This window comes from Piliocolobus tephrosceles, unplaced genomic scaffold (genome assembly GCF_002776525.5).
Source record: "Piliocolobus tephrosceles isolate RC106 unplaced genomic scaffold, ASM277652v3 unscaffolded_40, whole genome shotgun sequence".
Lineage (NCBI taxonomy): Eukaryota > Metazoa > Chordata > Mammalia > Primates > Cercopithecidae > Piliocolobus > Piliocolobus tephrosceles.
In genome coordinates, this window is record NW_022324309.1 from 368,138 (window position 1) to 386,384 (window position 18,247).

Consider the following 18,247-nt stretch of genomic DNA (forward strand, 5'->3'; position numbering starts at 1 on the left):
GTAGAATTCTATAAATATAAAGTTTTTAAACAATCACTTGCCAAGGGTGCTGGATGCTCCCAGGGGATGGAGGTGAATAAAATCTTCCATCATAAGCAGTTTATATGGCAAAGGATTATAAGTACACTAGTAACTAAAATACAGCACAAATGTGATGAAAATCATTCTGGTACTGGTGCAAGCAAATTCAAAATTTGTATTAAAAAGAGTAAGTTGTGAAAAATAAAGTGACCAGTTGAAAACTGTGGAGAACTGAAAGTGTGTATGTCCCATTTAAAACAGGCAGCACCGAGTGTTAGCATAGGGGAACTCTAGGTGATTTATATGCTCAGAAACACAGGTCTGATGTACAATCTAACATCAAAAGCGTTTAGTTTGGAGGATTTGGTCTGTCTGGACTCTCTGTTCATCTAGAAACTTACAAAGAGATTGACAAACAAAAACTAAGAAAGGAATAGTAGCAAAATGAAGAATTTTCACTGTGGCATTTTACTTTCATGTGTAAACTGGACAAATGCTGTGCACGAGGGGAGTCCTGCACATTCTTCCTATCACCCTTTGACACAATTCCTGGACCTTTGCCATATCCTGCTATCACCCTTCACAGCCTAGGGTGGTTTTAGGACCACTGAAATGGAAGAGGGAAATCTTCATTTTTCAAAAATGCACAGAAAGCTTCATAAAAGATTCAGGTGTCTTAAATTGAAATCCATAGTCTGTACAAAAGTTACACTGTATGTATGCATAACCCTGTGGAATAATACATCATCAGATGCATTTGCATATACCTTAATTGAATACAGCATGTATCTCCTAAGGGACAGTGAAGGACTCTAAAGCAGGAATCTGACATTTCACATAGATTTTAAAATTAAATCTTACATGTGTTTTGCACTAAAGAGAATAAGCACATGCATTTAACTCATGCTGTTCTTTTCCTACCCATAAAACAAAGGAGATTTTGCTTTCTGGGTTTACAATAGAAGGTAATGGTAACATAACAATATTCTCAGATAATTGGAGACAATGGTCACCCTACCCTGAAAACTACCATATCTTCACTAATAAATCTGGGAAAGAAATTTTTTGGATTCCTACTGTCTGCAGATGAAGGCTAAATAAACTGTTAAACTTGGAAATGGTAGCCCTCCTTGATCTGTAGCTAACACTCTTTTTTTCGGCTATGTCTCAGTGGTCTCCTACTAAGACATAAGACCTTTATTTTCCCTCTTGCAGGAGTTGAAATCTTTGCAACTTGTTAAGGCCCAGTCGAGAAGTGGCTACTTTTTTCTTATCACCTCTCAAATGATGTGAACTCCTTATTTTGATTCTCCATGGTTCTTGGAATATATCCATCTTAGTTGTGGCTGGGACTGCTATCTGTTTATCAGCCTTATTTCCTTTTCCTCCTGGGCATGTAGCTAGACTTCATTTCACAACTCCATTTCCATTAGGTGGGTCCATGTGAATAGGCTCTGGACAATAGAATATGGCACAAGAGATATATGCCAATTTGAAGCTTGACCCATAAAAGACCTCCCACAAAATTCACCATGCCCTTTCTCATCCATTTTCTGCTGATGGGAGGCAGAGGATCCCAGTGAGTATCCAAGATTCTAGATTATGGAAAGTCACCAGGTGGAAGGACCTTAGGTACCAAATGTCTTAGAGAAAACTGACAGACACTTAAAAATGATGTGAGTGGGAAATGAGCTCTTATTGTATCAAGCTAATGCAATTTTACAGTTATTTGTTGCAGCAGTTATCGTGCTGTCACCCATTCATCAGTGTGTTTCTTATATTTCAGTTGTTCATAGTATTTGCCATATGTCTTCTGTTTTACCCAGCACCTAGGGTGATGTTTCTGCATAGTAGAGATTCAATGTATCATTCAAGGTTTAAAAACATCATCTTAAGTTCATAGCTTATGGGACAAGTTCTAGAGTCAGCATTAGATAAGAGGTGATAGGAGCTGAGAAGAGGGCTGTCAAACTTTCTAGGGAAGAAGTGCTGGAAGGTTAGAGACCAGGCATTGCTGATAAGACTTCCAGCACTTAATTCATTACTTAGCTGCTTGTATCTACAGCTGGATTTTACCTTATCATAGTCAGATAATATCTTGAAAGGGAAAGGCTGTTCCCTGCAGAAAAGCAACAGAGCCCAGAATCTGAAGACAAAGAGGAAATCCCTGTCAAAATGTATCCCTAAAAGCATACATTTTCGTAGCCTAGGGTGACCTTTAAGGTCATCAGTTGATCCCTGAAACCCCTGTTTTATGAGAAAGATGGGACACAGAGGGGTAGATAAATATATTACTTTCCCAAAGTTCCGAATCCAACACTGGAATTTTATGTTAAGAATACTTTTATTCCCTAGTTTAAAAAAATAAAATTTAAAAAATACCTTCTTCAAACAATTATTTGAGTGCATACTTTCCTCTTACCCCCACTCCATACCAAAGACCAAATGAAATGTGTGGGAAGGGAGCATATATTTTGTGTTGGAGAGGTTTGGGGAGAAAGATGTTTCTGTTTTGTCCAAACTTGAAATGATAGGATCCTGAAAGGTCTGTTAATCAATTGTCTCAGATTAATCTGCTTAAATACAGGCCCTTGAATACTGAAATTATTTAGTGTAAAGTAGACTTTAGGAAATTATATGCACAAAAGCATTTAGTCTGAAACACTGTCAGAATCTACAGCCTCATGGTTCTGGTGAATATTTACCCTCTCACCTCATCCCTAAACTAACTTGTTCTCTGTCTTTATTATTCCCTGTTTTTTGTTTTGTTTTGTTGTTTTTGAGACAGGGTCTCAGTCTGTTGTTCAGGCTGGAGTGCAGTGGCACAATCATGGCTCACTGTAACTTTGACCTCCCTGGGCTCAGGTGATCCTCCCACCTCAGCGTCCTGAGTAGCTAGGACCACAGGCACACGCCAACATGCTCGGCTAATTTTTGTAGTTCTTTGCAGAGGTGGAGTTTCGCCATGTTACCCAGCCTGGTCTCAAACTCCTGGGCTCAAGTGATTCTCCCGCCTTGGCCTCCCAAAGTGCTGGGATTATAGGTGTGCGATATCACGACTGGCCTCATTCACTCTAACTCCTTCAGGCTCTATCATTGTATTCGAATGTGTGTAACCTACTGCTCAGGCATAAATACGTCCCAGGTAGAGTCTCCACATGCTGCTTTTATGCCACCCTTGCCCTCATCCTCCCAAACGAGCATCTGCTGGTGGGTGCACTTCTATCTCAAAGAGGGAAGGGAAGAGAACTAAGAGCTCATGTTTGCTTTTGGTGTTTAGATGTTCCACGGGGCTCATTATTTGATAATTATCTTTTTATGTGTCTGACACCACATCACCCATAAGCTCAGTGAGGACGGAGCACAGCCTCAGGATTCAAACCTTAGCAGACATGCATTCAGCATTCATTTATCCAGCAAATACTCACAGAATGCTTAGTTGCTTTCCATATATTATCTCATCTAGTTGTACCAACAACACTTTAAAGGAAACATTAATATCCTTATTTCACAAATGAGGAAAGCTGAGACTTTGGTCAAACCACTTGTTTAAGAACAGCTGATAAAAGGCAGTGCCATGAAATCGTATCCAGATTGGGTTTACTCTAAAATCAGATGCTTGTGGATCGCCTTAGTCTATTTGGTGATAATTCCTGCTGTATCTCCTTTCCACCTCTTGTTTACACCTTCTCATGCTACATCTTTTCTCTCTCTTGCAAATATTTCCTTACTGCCTTCTTTCGCTGCCTTGGACTCACTAGTTAAAATGGGGAATTGGGTTCTTCAATCCACTAGAATCATTTCTGGGATACTAATTTTCCACCTTCTTCCCTATTCCCATTATTTGAAGTCTAGCTATATCATCTTCTTAAAATTTTTAATACTGTTGTATTCATTTCTCCCAACCCGAAGACAATTTTATTTTAGCATCTTATTCACTCTTTTTTCTGTACCTTGTTCTCAACAATTTAATAAAGCACAAGAATGACTCTTTAGATTCCCCAAACTCAGACTTCTTGCCTTAACAGAGCTTAATAGAACTGTCTGCCTATTCCTTATCACTCAGTGACAGTACTGTTACACCCTGGATTCCAATTTAGAAATCTCATAATTCTTATTATCTCTCAAATCACATTGCATCCACCAAAACGATATGTCCTACACCACCATTGTTCATCCATTTTCTCTTAAAACTCTTTTGGCTTCTAAAAGTGAAGAATCACTATTTTTCTCTATCCCATTTGTCATGAGATTAAGGACTCTGAACCTATACGTAAAATAATATTAAAGCCACTGGAGGCGATACATGCAAGGGCTTTGGATGAATCCAGCTTCCATGTGAATATTTCTTCTGTAATGTGTTAATTAATTTGTTCTATAAGATGTTAAAAGGTTTTCTCACAAGCAAAGATCTCTAGATGCCCATTTCTCTGAATCTGTGATAGCCGGACACCCCTAGGGGGCGCTCCGTCTCTCAAAATACAAGGGGCTGACAGCAGCGTCTCTCTGGGGTGGGGCTCACTCTAGGGGTGTGGGCTCACTCTAGGGGTGTGGCCTCACGGAGAGCCTCAGCCCACTAGAGTTTGGCTTAGAAACAAGTTTGAAAACCTCTTCAGGTCCAGAGCCTTTAAATAATGCCTGCTATGTGCTAAGACAGCCCTGGGTATCCAGAGTTCGCAAAGCAAGGACTGGGGAAGAGAGCGACATGCACCAGACTGATCTCCTTTCCCCTTGACAGCCTCAGCAAAAGTGGAAGGGGATTTGCAGAATTGCACTATTAGCAGCGTCCACCCGAAGGTCTGTAGAGATTTAGATTGAGCTGATTCTGGACAAAGCCCACTGTGTACCTTTTTCTACTGGGCAAAAGTTACCCCCAACACCTGCTATAATCAACTCATTTTAGGAGCAATACGTCAGGCCATAAAGCATCAGATCATTGAAAGACCCAACTAATTAGTCCAGGAAAGGAGTAATAAGAACATCCGTGATCTAAGTTCGATACTAAGGCACAGAGAGACGACTGAGCTATTCTGGTACTTGCTGTCTGAGGTCCAGACAGTACTTGTGACCCTCTTATCCTCAGACGAGTAACCACAATTCCCTGGAGTGAAGAATATCCCAATTCACTCATGGAGTCCACTTTAGTCTCATTCTCGACCTTTGTCACCAGTTGGCTAGGATATTTGTTTTTCCAATTCTGTGTTAGGAAAAAGAAGTTGCATAGAGGATCAGACATCAGATATGTTTCTAAATTCTGCAGCTCTGGGTGGGCAGCCTCATTTGGGGAAATGCTAGCTGCTGTTTCCAACGTGGGGAAGCCCACAGTTTCGGACCCAGAGCTGACAGCGCTGTTCCAGCAGCCCCCACGGCCAGAGGAACCCGGCCTTAGCTCCGCCCCGCCAGCCCGGCCCGGGTGGCTGCGATGCCGCGGTCCTCTGCTCCGGCCGGGCGTGCAGCGGGCGCGCGCGCGTGTGTTTGTGTGTCTCTCTCTGTGTGTGTGTGTGTGTCTGTGTGTGTGTGAGATGAATTGGAGTCATACGACTGGGTGTTTCCTTCCGAGTGGTTTTGATCAGCAATCCATTAGGAAATCATGGAAACTTTTTTTTCTGGCTAAAAGGATGAAAACTGAGTAAGTACATAGAACTTTGAACTTGAGACGGAATGAAACAAATTCAAGCAAAAACCCTGACAGTAACCATGTTCATTCAAATTGCGTATGCCCTTTTTATGTTAAAAGCCGTGAATACTTACAGGACAGTGGGAATTTAAAACTAAATGAAGGGAAGTATACAAAAGGCTGAAAGCAAGACTGCTTTAAAACCGGAGGAAAATTGAGGAACTGCTAAGGCAACCTGGCCTGAGTTCAGCTGTGCGACAGACACTTTGGGTTTTAATCTTTTGCGCTCTTCAATGCTGTTTTCAGACTCCAGATTTACTTTGGTGTTGTTTTCTCTCTTCCTGCAAAGCTGAGGCAGAGTCGGACTCCTTTACTGCGAGTTTAAAGATGTGAAAATAAGGCATTACTGGAAGCAACAGTTTGACAGCCTGGGGCACACTCAGGTTATTCGTTACAACTATTATTATTTGATGTCTTTTTTTAAACTCAGGTCATCCACTTTTGACTGTCATCCATGGAAGAGCTCTTATTAAATGCCTCAGACTTTCGGGACCTATGATTCTTTGGCACAACCCTTTGGAAAATGCTTAAGCAGGGATGAAGCAAACTTGATTGGTGTTGTGGAAAAAGAAGACAGATTAGTATTTTTTATGCTGACAAAAAAATAGCTGCTATGACTTTTCCCGCAACGTGGACAGGGGCCAAGTGAAGCTGAACTGGTCATGGTCTGTCGCCCAGTGTTCCCTTGTCGTCGGCGATTTTGCCCCCGACCCTTCTTGGTGGGCTTGGTGGTGGCAATCTGTCTCTTCTACCAGACTCTGACCCTCCGAGGGACTCGGAAGCTCACAGCCGCTGCCCCTGGGGCTGTCCCACACACATCCACTGAAACTCAGGCAAGCAGATGCAAGAAAGGATTTTCTCAGGACAAACAGTGCTTCCTTCTCTCTGGTAATGCCCAGGAAACCAGAAAGGTAAGACTCTCATAAGCTTAATGGAGACAATTTCTGCAAAGACAGCAATCTGCCTCTCTGTCCTTTCTATAAAACTAAAATTAACTTCCATGAGGTCTGAAAGGGATCCAGAGTGTAAACAGCCTAGAGAGTGACCTGATGACAGGGAAACACGTTACGTAAGCTTCAACTTCTTATAGTTACTTCCAGAAAGTTCTGGCCTTACTTTGTCTCTTAGGATTTCACTTCATTTCAGTGGAATGAAGTAGACAGTTTGGAGGAGGCGTAAAATGACGTGGATTCTTTCTACAATATCAGGATTCTAAGAGATCTGAGGATTTACAATTCAAAAACATAAATCAAAGATTCAAAAACTTTGATAAACCTTGAGTGTCTCTTTTCTCAAGGCAGTCAGTATGAGTGCCCAGATCATTCCAGACTCAAAGATTCTCCAAAGTTTCATTTTGTAACTAGCTAGATCGATTCTTAATTGGTGACCAAATTTCTAAAGCAATATATTTACTTCAAAAGTATTTAAAATAATAGTATAATATATTTCTTCAAAAGAATTGATACACTGTGTTTTATTGTTTATAGGATCAGGGAAATACAGATTATTCTATATTCTATTCAGATAAACTTACTAATCTTACTTGTCAAATGTTGAAAAAAAACCACAAAAAGCACACGAAGTAACACAGGATTTCTATTTTAATATACCACTCTCCTCATGCCTATCAGTGAAATAATAACCTATAAAATAGTCAAGTGTAAAACAGAACATGAACAAAGAAAAAAAATCCACGCAAAAAAAATCATGGTGGCAAAGCTACTGAATTTTATGTTACAACAAGTACTATTGTAGCAACGTAATTGAGGGTTCTGTAAATAGCATCTTATATCTACAGTAGATTCTGGTCGATCTTATGATGCCGGTTACCATTTGAAGTAGAATTTCCACTTGAAATCCAGCTCTGTTGCTACCGATATTACCAAAACCTCCACAATTGACCAGCACCACTTGTTTTAAAAACCCTTTTTTTAGTTTCAGACTACTGCCCTGTGAGACAGGTACAGCAGATATGATTGTCATTTGATGAACAAGGAGCCTGACACTCAGTGCCATTTAGGTAGGCCACATGGTTAGCGTTGTGACATGATGCATCCCCAGAGCAATAGCGATCAAGCTGCTTAGTTCCTACTGCAGGGCTGATGCTCTAAAGAAAAGTAAATTCAAAGCCCTTGTAATAATTTTTGAAACCCCAACTATAAAAACTTATTGACATATAAAATAACGTTAAGTTAAAGAAAATTTGAAACTTTTCAGTGACTTCATTTGTTATCCGTAATGCCAAGAAACATCTTGACCAAGAACTATCTTATGACAAAGAATAGTGGATAATATAAGTTGGAACACTTTAAAATGAAAACTGCAACTGAAATTCTACATCTACTTTTAGGCACAGTAAAGTGATTGAAGAATGTGTATGTTTGTTGTTGTTGTTCCTTTATACTAACTTTTTTTTTGTTTCCTGAATACATCACAGTCAAAATGGATGTAAACTGTGACTGGTAAAGTCATTTCTTGTTAGTTTCTAATATTGAGAAATGCAATTTCTTCAAAAATAGTCGAGATAGTCTTACTCTTATTAAATGCCTAAAATTTTTGCTAAGAATTTTGGATGCAAAGGTTTTCTTCATGAACTTACAGCTTTCTTATTCCCCTCCTTCACTCTGTGTGATTCCTGCTTTGTTTGTAATTTAGGCATATGTTAGCTGTTATTTGTGGGCTGTCATAGAAAATTCTATTTCAACTTTGAATCTCCTACTACTTATAAACCATCTGAAACTTGCTGGCTGCTGGTGTAAAACATTCACTTGAGAATTTTCTTCACCAAAAATGCCAAACACATGTTGAAATTGGTTTACAAATGATTCACAGTCTTAAGTATTTTAACTGTAAGCAAGATTCTAAATTTACAAGTAAGTTCAGGAGCCCAGTGGATATGAAAAGTAGATTTCCAAACATTAGCCGTGTCACTCCATTTTTAACCTATGCCAGCCCCTGGTTTAAAGCCACTTTTTATTTGAGACAGAAAGGAAGCGAGAGAGAAAGTATCATACACATGTTAATTAAAACCAGACACAAATTAATTCTACTTATAGTATATGTTTTGAAAAAAGAGTCAAATCATATTCTAATTTAAATTATTAGATATTCTTTCAGATGGCTAAAATGAAGAGAGAAAGCCTTTTGGATCAATATATTGATCATTTTCTAAAGCAACTATTTGTGAAGTTCATTTTAAAAAGCTGATTAGATGCTATATAGGTTTCCTGAAAACCTAGAATTAGCTTTGAGGCATTTTATAGAAGTAGCATTATTTCTATCTGTAAATTTTGGATTTTGTTATTACTTTTATTTACTCAAATCTTAGTCAAATCTTTGCTTTAAGTGTTTTTAAAAGTTACTTAAAGCAGCTGATTTTGACCTAGGGTTCATGGATTCCAGAATGTATTTAGATGTATAAAATGTATACATCCATGGCATTTTATGCAAAATACTGTAATGTAGGTGTATGTGCAGATCTTTGGGGGGGAAATTATAGATTTCTGTCAGATACTCAGAACTAAAAACATCCTAAGAACCACCACAAATGCTTACCAGCCAGTATGTTTACATGTTAAACTAACTGCCCCTCCAAGATGTGTAAATTGGATCTAGATTTAAAAACCTAAAATGGAAAAAATCATAATGAAAGACTTCAACTGAGCATATTAGAACAAGTGTTTCAGTGAATGTTTTAGTATTTGCAGGGATAAACATTCAGAAACCAAAGTAAATATACAGAAATAAAAACTTCTTGGATCAGAGTTTTTATTCACTGACTAAGTAATACATATTGCCCAGTCTTTTTTGTTGCAGTTATGTCCATGAGAAGACCTTTGGTACTTTATCAGCCTCCTAATGGAAGGTTCTGTACTACCAAATATTTGATCATGGGTGACTTTACCCTGCACACTTTTACACATGGGATCTGATTCAATGTGTAAAGCTGTTTTCAGTATGGATTGAAATCATGGTATAGTATATGCCAACTTTCCATAGTGAAGAAGTACTCTCCCTCTTTCTTGCCAAACTTTAATTCATTTTTCCATTTGAATAATCCAAAGGGCTTGGCTAAGCAGATGCATTTTTGTCACTTCTTCAGAGTTTTCTCCCAACATCAGTAGTCTGAATATTGCCTGACAATCTGCCAAGTCTTAAAATTATTTCAATTTAATATATAAACATAGATGTGTTGTCTTCATCAAAGTAGGTCACTCAATAGATTTATCTATTTTTATAGCATCGAACACTTTAACATTTCATAACACAGGAAGCACATTAAATTATAAACAGAAACAATGAAAGAAAATCTCCTTAGTATATGCTCCTTTAATGGAAACTTTGCTATTTGGGGAATACATTTATACTCACCACAGCCATGTGTTTCTGATTACCTCCTGTTGATGGCTCCAAAATGAGAACTACTATTTTGTTGACTGTTGCTTGACTATTCATTTCCCATATCTTCTTGACTCTCCCTTCTCTTTCAGTGACTGTTCTATATGACATCTGCTTTCTCAAGGATCCAAACACAGCCCAATGCAAATAAGTGGATGTTCTCATTGAAAATTATCTAATTAATCTTGTTTGCAATTCTAATAGCAAATAATATATTTAACATTTGAAAATTTCTTAAAAATTCCTTACTTGTCCCAGGTTTTCTAGAAATAGAACTGGAGGCAAATACTTGCATGCTAACACTTTATTAGAGAATGCAATCTCAGGGACACAAGAGCGAGGAAAGAACAGAGAAGGGAGAGCAAACACAAGGGAGTACATTATTGCAAATCATTTCCAGAGAGGCTTTCTTCAACTACCACGTCACAGTGCAGGTGCTGCACAAAAGGAGCAGAAAGGGCAAGCAGTTTATCTCCTGATATCTTCTCCTGCGTTTTATTGATTGGAGTCCCTCTCATCATACTTACAGGTTGAGTTATTTGGCTTCTCAGGGCAGCCACTAGAGAAGCTAGCCCCTGGATGGGTGTCATCCTGCAGGTGCAAAGGTGAGGTGGACCCTCCTTTTCAATCACTACTGTGAGTAGGAGCTTCCAGGTCTGTGAAAACACTGTCCTTAGTTTGATGACCACAACAATGGCGAGTAATGCCCACTAGAGGGGTAGATGAGGCAATGTGATCTACTCACTACTGAGACAGTAGTTTGATAATTTTGCTTTCTAGAAATCCACCAAAAATCCAGCAAAAATGCTCGCAGTCTTGGGAAGAGGCTTCTCTTATTTTAAATAAAAATTTTGTAATTATCTCACTGAGAATCCTTCTCTTCAACTAAAAAAAATCTCCCACAGAACCTTGCTTCATCTCTACCCTTTCTCCTCCTGATACCTTTCATTTATTCATTCTTTTTCATTCATTTAGTAAATATTTATTGAACAATTTGTGTGTATTAGCCTCTTTATGAGATACCAGTGATACAGGAATACAAGCTTCTGTGAGACAGACAAGTAAAATAACACGGTGGGAGGAAACTGATAATTACAAGACGACTTTTTGAATGTTGGGAAGGAACTAGAGAGGGTAGAGAAAGAAAAAAGGGTTACATGCAGAATAACCCACATATGCAAGTAAGAAATGAAATAGCCGGATAGCCTGATATATCTGGAGAATTCAAAGTATTTGTTATGCTGTGTGTGTGTGTGTGTTGTTGTTGTTGTTGTTACTGATGGAAGCAGGAAGGCAAATACACAAAGTAGAAAATTCAGCAGGGTCTGGATGTTGGAAACATGCACATGATAAGGAGTCTGGATTCTATTCCAAAGGCAACAGAGAATCCCTGAAGAATGTTAAGCAAAGACTGGCATAAATAGATAAGTGTATTAGAGAACAGTACGAGCACACATTGCAGAATGGACTGGAGTAGAATTGAAGGCAGGAAGACCAGTTGGTAAGCTGCTTCAAAATGCCTCTTCTTTGCCAAATCTTACTTTCCATGTGTGTTCTTGAACACTCCCTTTTCAACCTGTTCCAAAATTGGCTCCACAGTTACCCTCTGTTACTTATAATATTGCCAATTCCAAATCTTTCCTCCTGCCAGCAAACATGTGTAGAACTAATAAACCAGTAAGTTTTCTTCATACCTGGCAATCAACCTAATACAATATGCTCCCTGTCTCTCTACTTCCCTTCAGAGAAACTGTAACTCGTTCTGTTTGCATATACTTCCTGGTCACCCCTCCCCATTCCTTATCCTTTGCATTTGGTCATTTCTATTGAAAGCTCTCTTGGTGAACCCCTTACTACCAAATCTAAAGATGTATTTTCAATATACATCCTTCTTCTCTGAGGCATCTTCTGCTATTGGGAAATGACTCTTTCTTGAAATTTCCTTTTTGAATTCCACAACACAACAAGGTTATTCTGAAAAACTTGTGGTCTCCTTTCAAGTTCATTTCCTCTCTCCGATGACACAGGTAGACATTTCCAACCTTAGGCTCTTGGAACTTTGCCTTGTTTTATACTTTTCCTTGATGAATGTACCAGTTTTGCCTGTTGTTAATTTTCACCCTTGGGCAGATGACATATCACCTACCTCTTCAAATTCCTGTTACCTTTTTCTAGAATATTCTAAAATACTACAAAAATTTAAATAATTTATTTCACAAACTTCATGCCCAAATCAATGATTCCTCTTAACCTCCCTATTTCCATGAATAGGACCTGACACCCAACCACCATTTTCCTAGATGCTTAGGCTTTACACCTTTGTTATTTCTTGCTCCCTCCCCATACCTTGCTCCTCACCAAATCCATCTGGCCTGGCTCCTTACCAAATCTGAGACCTGCCACTGAGCCACATGACCAGCTCCAAATTAGAAAGGCCACAACATTCTTCAGGTTTTTATTCCCTCCTTCTCCTCCTCCTCCTCCTCCTCCTCCTCCTCCTCCTCCTTCTTCAGTAAGTCTGGGAGTGGTGGCTCACATCTGTAATCCTAGCACTTTGGGAGACTGAGGCATGAGGATCACATAAGTCCAGGAGTTCAAGACCAGCCTAGGCAAAATAGAGAGAGCTTATCTCCACAAAATTTTTTTTAAAAATTAGCTGAGATTGATGGCATGTGCCTGGAGCCCCAGCTACTCGAGAGGCTGAGGTGGGAGGATTGCTTGAGCCTGGGATGTCGAGGCTACAGTGACCTGTGATAGTGCCACTGCACTCCAGCCTAGGTGACAGAGCAAGCTCCTGTCAAAAAAAAAGAAGAAGAAAAAAAGAAAAAGAATTATCCTTAAAATTTTTTAATGGAGGTAAAAAAAAAACCCCATATATTATAAAATTTACCCTCTTAACCATTTGTAAGTATACCGTTAAGTAGTATTAATCATATTTACATTGTTGTATAAAGTCCAAAACATTCTTGCCTTGTTCACAGCCCTTATTCAGAAACATTAGTCTCAACCAGCTTGCATGTTGTTTCCTCTTCTCCTTGGCATCTGGCCCAGATCTAGATTTCCTCCCCGTGGTTTATATAGTGCCTGTAGACATGGTGCTCCTTTTTTAGCTCTAACTTCTAATTTCTCTCTGGGACCATGCTGTGCATTTAGCCCTTTATTATACTATCATAATTTTAGTAAATATCACATTAGCACAGCCTTTATGGCTATGTAAAGTGGAATTTTCTCTGGTCCTCCAAATTAGTTCAAATAAGAGTTCATCAGATTCCAAAATCTTAGCGTCTACCTTCACAGTCTCAATGCTGTGTCCTCGTTGTCACTAACCTAGACTCGTTCAGTGATTTAACCAGTTACCCCTCCATCTGCCTGCATATTCTACGCAGTCTGTGCACAGGTCCCATTAATACCTCTGCTGAAAGCCTTCAGGAGTTGTAACGTTGGGCGCGCTCAATTGAGTAGAAACCACCCTGACCCAGGTATGTTCCAACATACTTTTCTAACCTTATCTCCACCCTGTCTCTACGTGTAATCCGTAATCCAACCAACAGCCTATTCTCTAAACTCCCACATCTCTCCTTCTGTCAGGAGTCTCCTCCAGGGAGCCTACCCTAGTCAATGCCTCTAGAAATCTTCATGATCATTCTTAAAACTTTCAAGAACCTATGAAGTTTCACCTCCTTCATCATAGCAGCCCGTATCTCCATAAATGGATGTGTGCTTAAACATCCCTAATAAAACTTATGTTTCATTGTAAGTATTTATAAATGAAGGAACATTAGAATGTTAGAACTGCAAATAAGTTAGAGATGATTAAGTTCAACATCTTTTTTAAGTGAAGAGAGCGAAGGCCACAGAAAGAAAGTGGCTCTCTCAAAGTAACATAACAAGTTGATAGTGAGGACAGGAGTGGACTGAGACCTATGTCCTTTCTATTTTATTATAGCCCCATATGCTAACTCCATTCACTGGTATTATGGTCGAATTGTGTACCCTGTCCCTGAAAAGATACGCTGAAGCCCTAAACTCCAGTACCTCAGAATGTGACCTTACTTGGAAATAGGGTTATTGCAGATACAATTAGTTAAGGTGAGGCCACACTAGAGTAAAGTGGTCCCTAATCCAATATGACTGTGTTATAAAAAGACGGTAGACAGGGCGTGGTGGCTCACACCTGCAATCCCAGCTTTGGAAGGCTGAGATTTGGAAGGGTGGATCACTTGAGGTCAGGAGTTCGAGATCAGCCTGGCCAACATGGTGAAACCCCATCTCTACTAAAAATACAAAAAATTAGCTGGATATGATGGTGGGCACCTGTAATTCCAGCTGCTCGGTAGGCTGAGACGGGAGAATAACTTGAACCCAGGAGGCAGAGGTTGCAGTGAGCTGAGATCATGCCACTGCACACCAGCCTGGGTAGCAAGAGTGAAATTAGATCTTGAAAAAAAAATAATAAAATAAAAAATGAAAAGAAGAGGACAACATAGGAAGACAGAGTCACACAGGGAGAATGTCATGTAATGTTGAAGGCAGAGATTGGAGTCATGCAGCTGCACACTGAAGGACACCAAAGATTGTGGCAAACCCCCGGAAACTCGAGAGTCAAGGAAGGATTCCATAAGTTTCAGAGGAACTGCTGACACTGTTATTTCAGGCTTCTAGCCTCCAGAATTATGAGATTTAGTAAGTAAGCTTTTCTTGTTTTAAACCATCCAGCTTTGTTACAGCAGCTCTAGGAAACTAATAAATTTGGGAAGGTAGAATAGTTAAGTACATGAACACTGTTCAAATTAATACCATTTGTTAACTTGTTACCTTGGGCACATTTCTGGACCTCTCTAGAATTTAGTTTCCTTACCTGAACATAGAAGTATTATCACCAACGCCCCAAGGCTAACGTGAGCCTTAAATGAGATAAATCACATGAAGCGCTTAAAGTGTCTGGCAGATAGAAAGCACTCAGTAAATATTAACTATGAAAATAATTATTATTTAATTTCCTTGAAGACTCACTCATCTCTGTGGACCCTATAGACTCTAACATTTGGCCTTCACAAAGTCAGTGAGCAACAAGTAATTGCTGCAATGAACATAAGTCTTTAGATAAGAAATAATCTGAGATGAAAGCTTTGTTGAGTTTCTCTCTCTATCCCCCAGCCTCTAAGCTGTTGCCTTTTCAAAGTAAAATGAATCTTTTGAATCAAGACCAAACTTAGGGAGGCTGATGTGTCAGTCAACATCAGACTTGCTTATCTATAGGCAAGTCCTTAGTTTTGCAGATTTTTTTTTTTTTTTTTTAAATCTGGGCTGCTGAAATGAACAGCATGTTATAGCTGGGGATGGGGAGGAGTGAGCTGAGTGCAGATAGGAGGAAAGAGATTAAGATTTTGGACCCTGAGTAACATATCTATTCATTTGTTTATCGTCTATCTTTCTGCATGAAATATAAGCTCCTTCAGATCAAATACTTTATTTGATTGGTTTACTGCTACATCCCCAGTGTCAAAATAGTCTCTGATACATAGTGAGGATTGAATAAATATTCAGTCGATGAATGAATAAATAAATGAATGATGAATTTTAACTTGCCAACTCTAGAGCAGGGCAAGATATGAAGATATGAGAGGAACTCCTTCTCCTTCTTTTCTTTCTCTTGCTGGACTCAAAAGTCCTCCACTTCTCCTTCCTACACAAGTATCCCTTGATCTCTTTACTGTACTGTCTCTTAGACTTCTGGCTAATGGTAATCATCATGCCATTTCTACATTAAAGTTGATTAATTATCTTTGATTAACTACCATTGATTTCTCTTGTTATCATCAGCTCCTTTGTCTCATTGAAATCCTTAGCCTATAGACATTCTCAGGTATCTACCATAATAATAATAAAAATAACATCCTTTCCTAATAATTGTGCCTTTCTAATTACATCTCTTCTTTCTTATCCTCATTGTCACCATCATCTAACCTCTATTTCTGTTAAGGAATTTCCATTTTTAACAGATTGATCCTACCTAAAATTGAGCCATTCCTTTTATACATTTTTATATTGTAACTGGATTGGAAAATGTAGATTTAAAAATCTTGCTGATGGAATTTAGACACAGGAGTTTATGTATAGGAGGCTTTCAAGAGATGTTGTCAACATACTAAGAGGTATACAACTTTCAGAGAATTAGTTAGGCTGCCTGATGAGCATTTAATGCTTGCGAGTTTATCTGAGACAGTTGATTAAAGCATCGTTAAATTTTTATAATGAAATACGCATATGGGTGAAAAATTGCTCATACTGAGAGAATTTAAACAAATTCAAATTTGTTTACATTAGATACATTTTAATGAAGTCTTGATGAAGCTCAAATTTAAACAAGTTATATTTAATGTCATATGTATCAAAGAATTAATCATTTTATAAGTGTCATTCTCTCTTGTTTTTCAGATAGTGGCAGGAGCTTCTGCTTCTTTTCCCTCTATGCAATCATGTTTCTTGTTTTAATGGAATTGAAAATTCATATAAGATAAACCATCTGAAATGGAAACCACTAGATACACTGACATTATAAAAAGTGCTTCCTGTTATCAACTCTGAGTCTGTGGCCTTTCGGGGTGAAAGGAATGTTTTGGTTTCGTTTTTCCCCTTGGCTTCCTTTAGATATTTTTTCCAAGGGATCTGTTCTCACTAAAAGAATGAACTCATGTTCTGACATAGGATTTATGTTCTGTGGCAGAAACTACACCAAATTTGGAAATTTGCAAGGTAAACAGAACTTTGTCAACTTTTGCACTTTTTGGAGACTTGTTCAAAATGTAAAATTAAGAATTCTGACTTATCATGTATAGAGTTCGGAAAGAAATATGACAATAAAAGACTGAGTTGGCCATGTATAATGATCTTAAAAAAGTTTATTCAGCTTTCAATTAAATTCACTAATAGAGGCTAGGCATATTTATGATCCAAAATAATAGATGGATCAAAATAATTATTAAAAAGAGCACATGGATTTGGCAGCGCAGAATGGGCCTTATCATGTTCCTTGACATATAACTACCTTTGGTGTCCCTAATCTTTATCTGGGGGTTCTCAGTAGGAACCGGTTCATTTATGGTGCAGCCCTATCAGAGTAACTTGGTAAAAGGGAAGCTCTGCAACTCTGCATATTACTGTTGAGAATTGATCTTACAATCTCCAGCACAGCTTTCAGTCTCAAGCCTGTTAAATATCTTGAATAAGAAGCCTCGCAGATCGTGGATATGTTGTGGAATACATTGGTCCAAATTCCAGCTTTATTTTAGCTATGGGACGATTGGCAAATTTTATCCACATTTTAAAACCTCAGTTCTCTTATTGGAAAATGGAACTAACCCCTATTTGTGGAAACTGAATAAAATCATATGTTTGAAAGCATCGAGCATGGTGGTTGGCCAGAGTCAATGTTCAATAAGTATTATGTGTGTCCTTTCTTCCCCTGAGAAGCTGGGTTTAAGCTCTGATCTCAAGAACAAGCACTTGGTATAGGTTACATTATATTTGCTTCACTAATGCATATATAGTAGGCATTTTTGATTGTCACCCTGTGTTTTCTTCAGTACCTTTATTTTGCTCAGGTAAATATTTAAAGCTGCTTGTCCACTTTCCCCTTTGGCACCTATAGATACAGTCAAATGCAAACATATTCCACGGGATTTCCAGGGATATGCATAATGCTTTCTTATCTGCTCAAGAAAGTCACTTTGACTGCCAGGAGTCAGAATGCAACATATCTTCCCTCATTTATTAAACATAAATCATTCACAAATTTTGATATTTTAGTTCTTTTCATAGCCAATTTCTTGTAACATATGTCACAGCTGATCTTGACAAATTCAAGCTGGTAATTGCTGACCTAAGCATATTTTGAGTATGCCTGAGAGAGGGATTTCAGGTATCCAATCTAGGAAGAGAGAATCAGGTGGAGGAAGAAGCCTGATGGTAATGTATAACTATGGGAAGAAAATGGAATTTACTTAAAAAATAATATTACTCCAGGGTCATGATATTTCTTATTTCTTTTGGCATAGGACAAAGAAGGTGGTGTTAGCGTGGTGGTACAGACTTCTAGAAACCACCAGAACAACCTGTTAAAAGTTCATGTGTCTGAAACAGATCCTGCTG

General features: G+C 38.6%; 1 protein-coding gene across 7 annotated transcripts in view; it reads left to right on the top strand.

Moving 5' to 3' along the window:
* Positions 1-5,423: 5,423 nt before the first annotated feature.
* Positions 5,424-18,247, top strand: part of LOC113219499 (cadherin-like and PC-esterase domain-containing protein 1) — a 308,433-nt gene continuing 295,609 nt past the window's right edge. For all 7 annotated transcript variants that reach the window (XM_026454317.1, XM_026454321.1, XM_026454323.1 and 4 more), the window contains exons 1-2: positions 5,424-5,650; positions 6,129-6,609. In XM_026454317.1, coding sequence (XP_026310102.1) covers positions 6,361-6,609 — 249 coding nt within the window. In that variant the 5' untranslated portion in view covers positions 5,424-5,650; positions 6,129-6,360. The remainder of the gene's footprint in view (positions 5,651-6,128; positions 6,610-18,247) is intronic.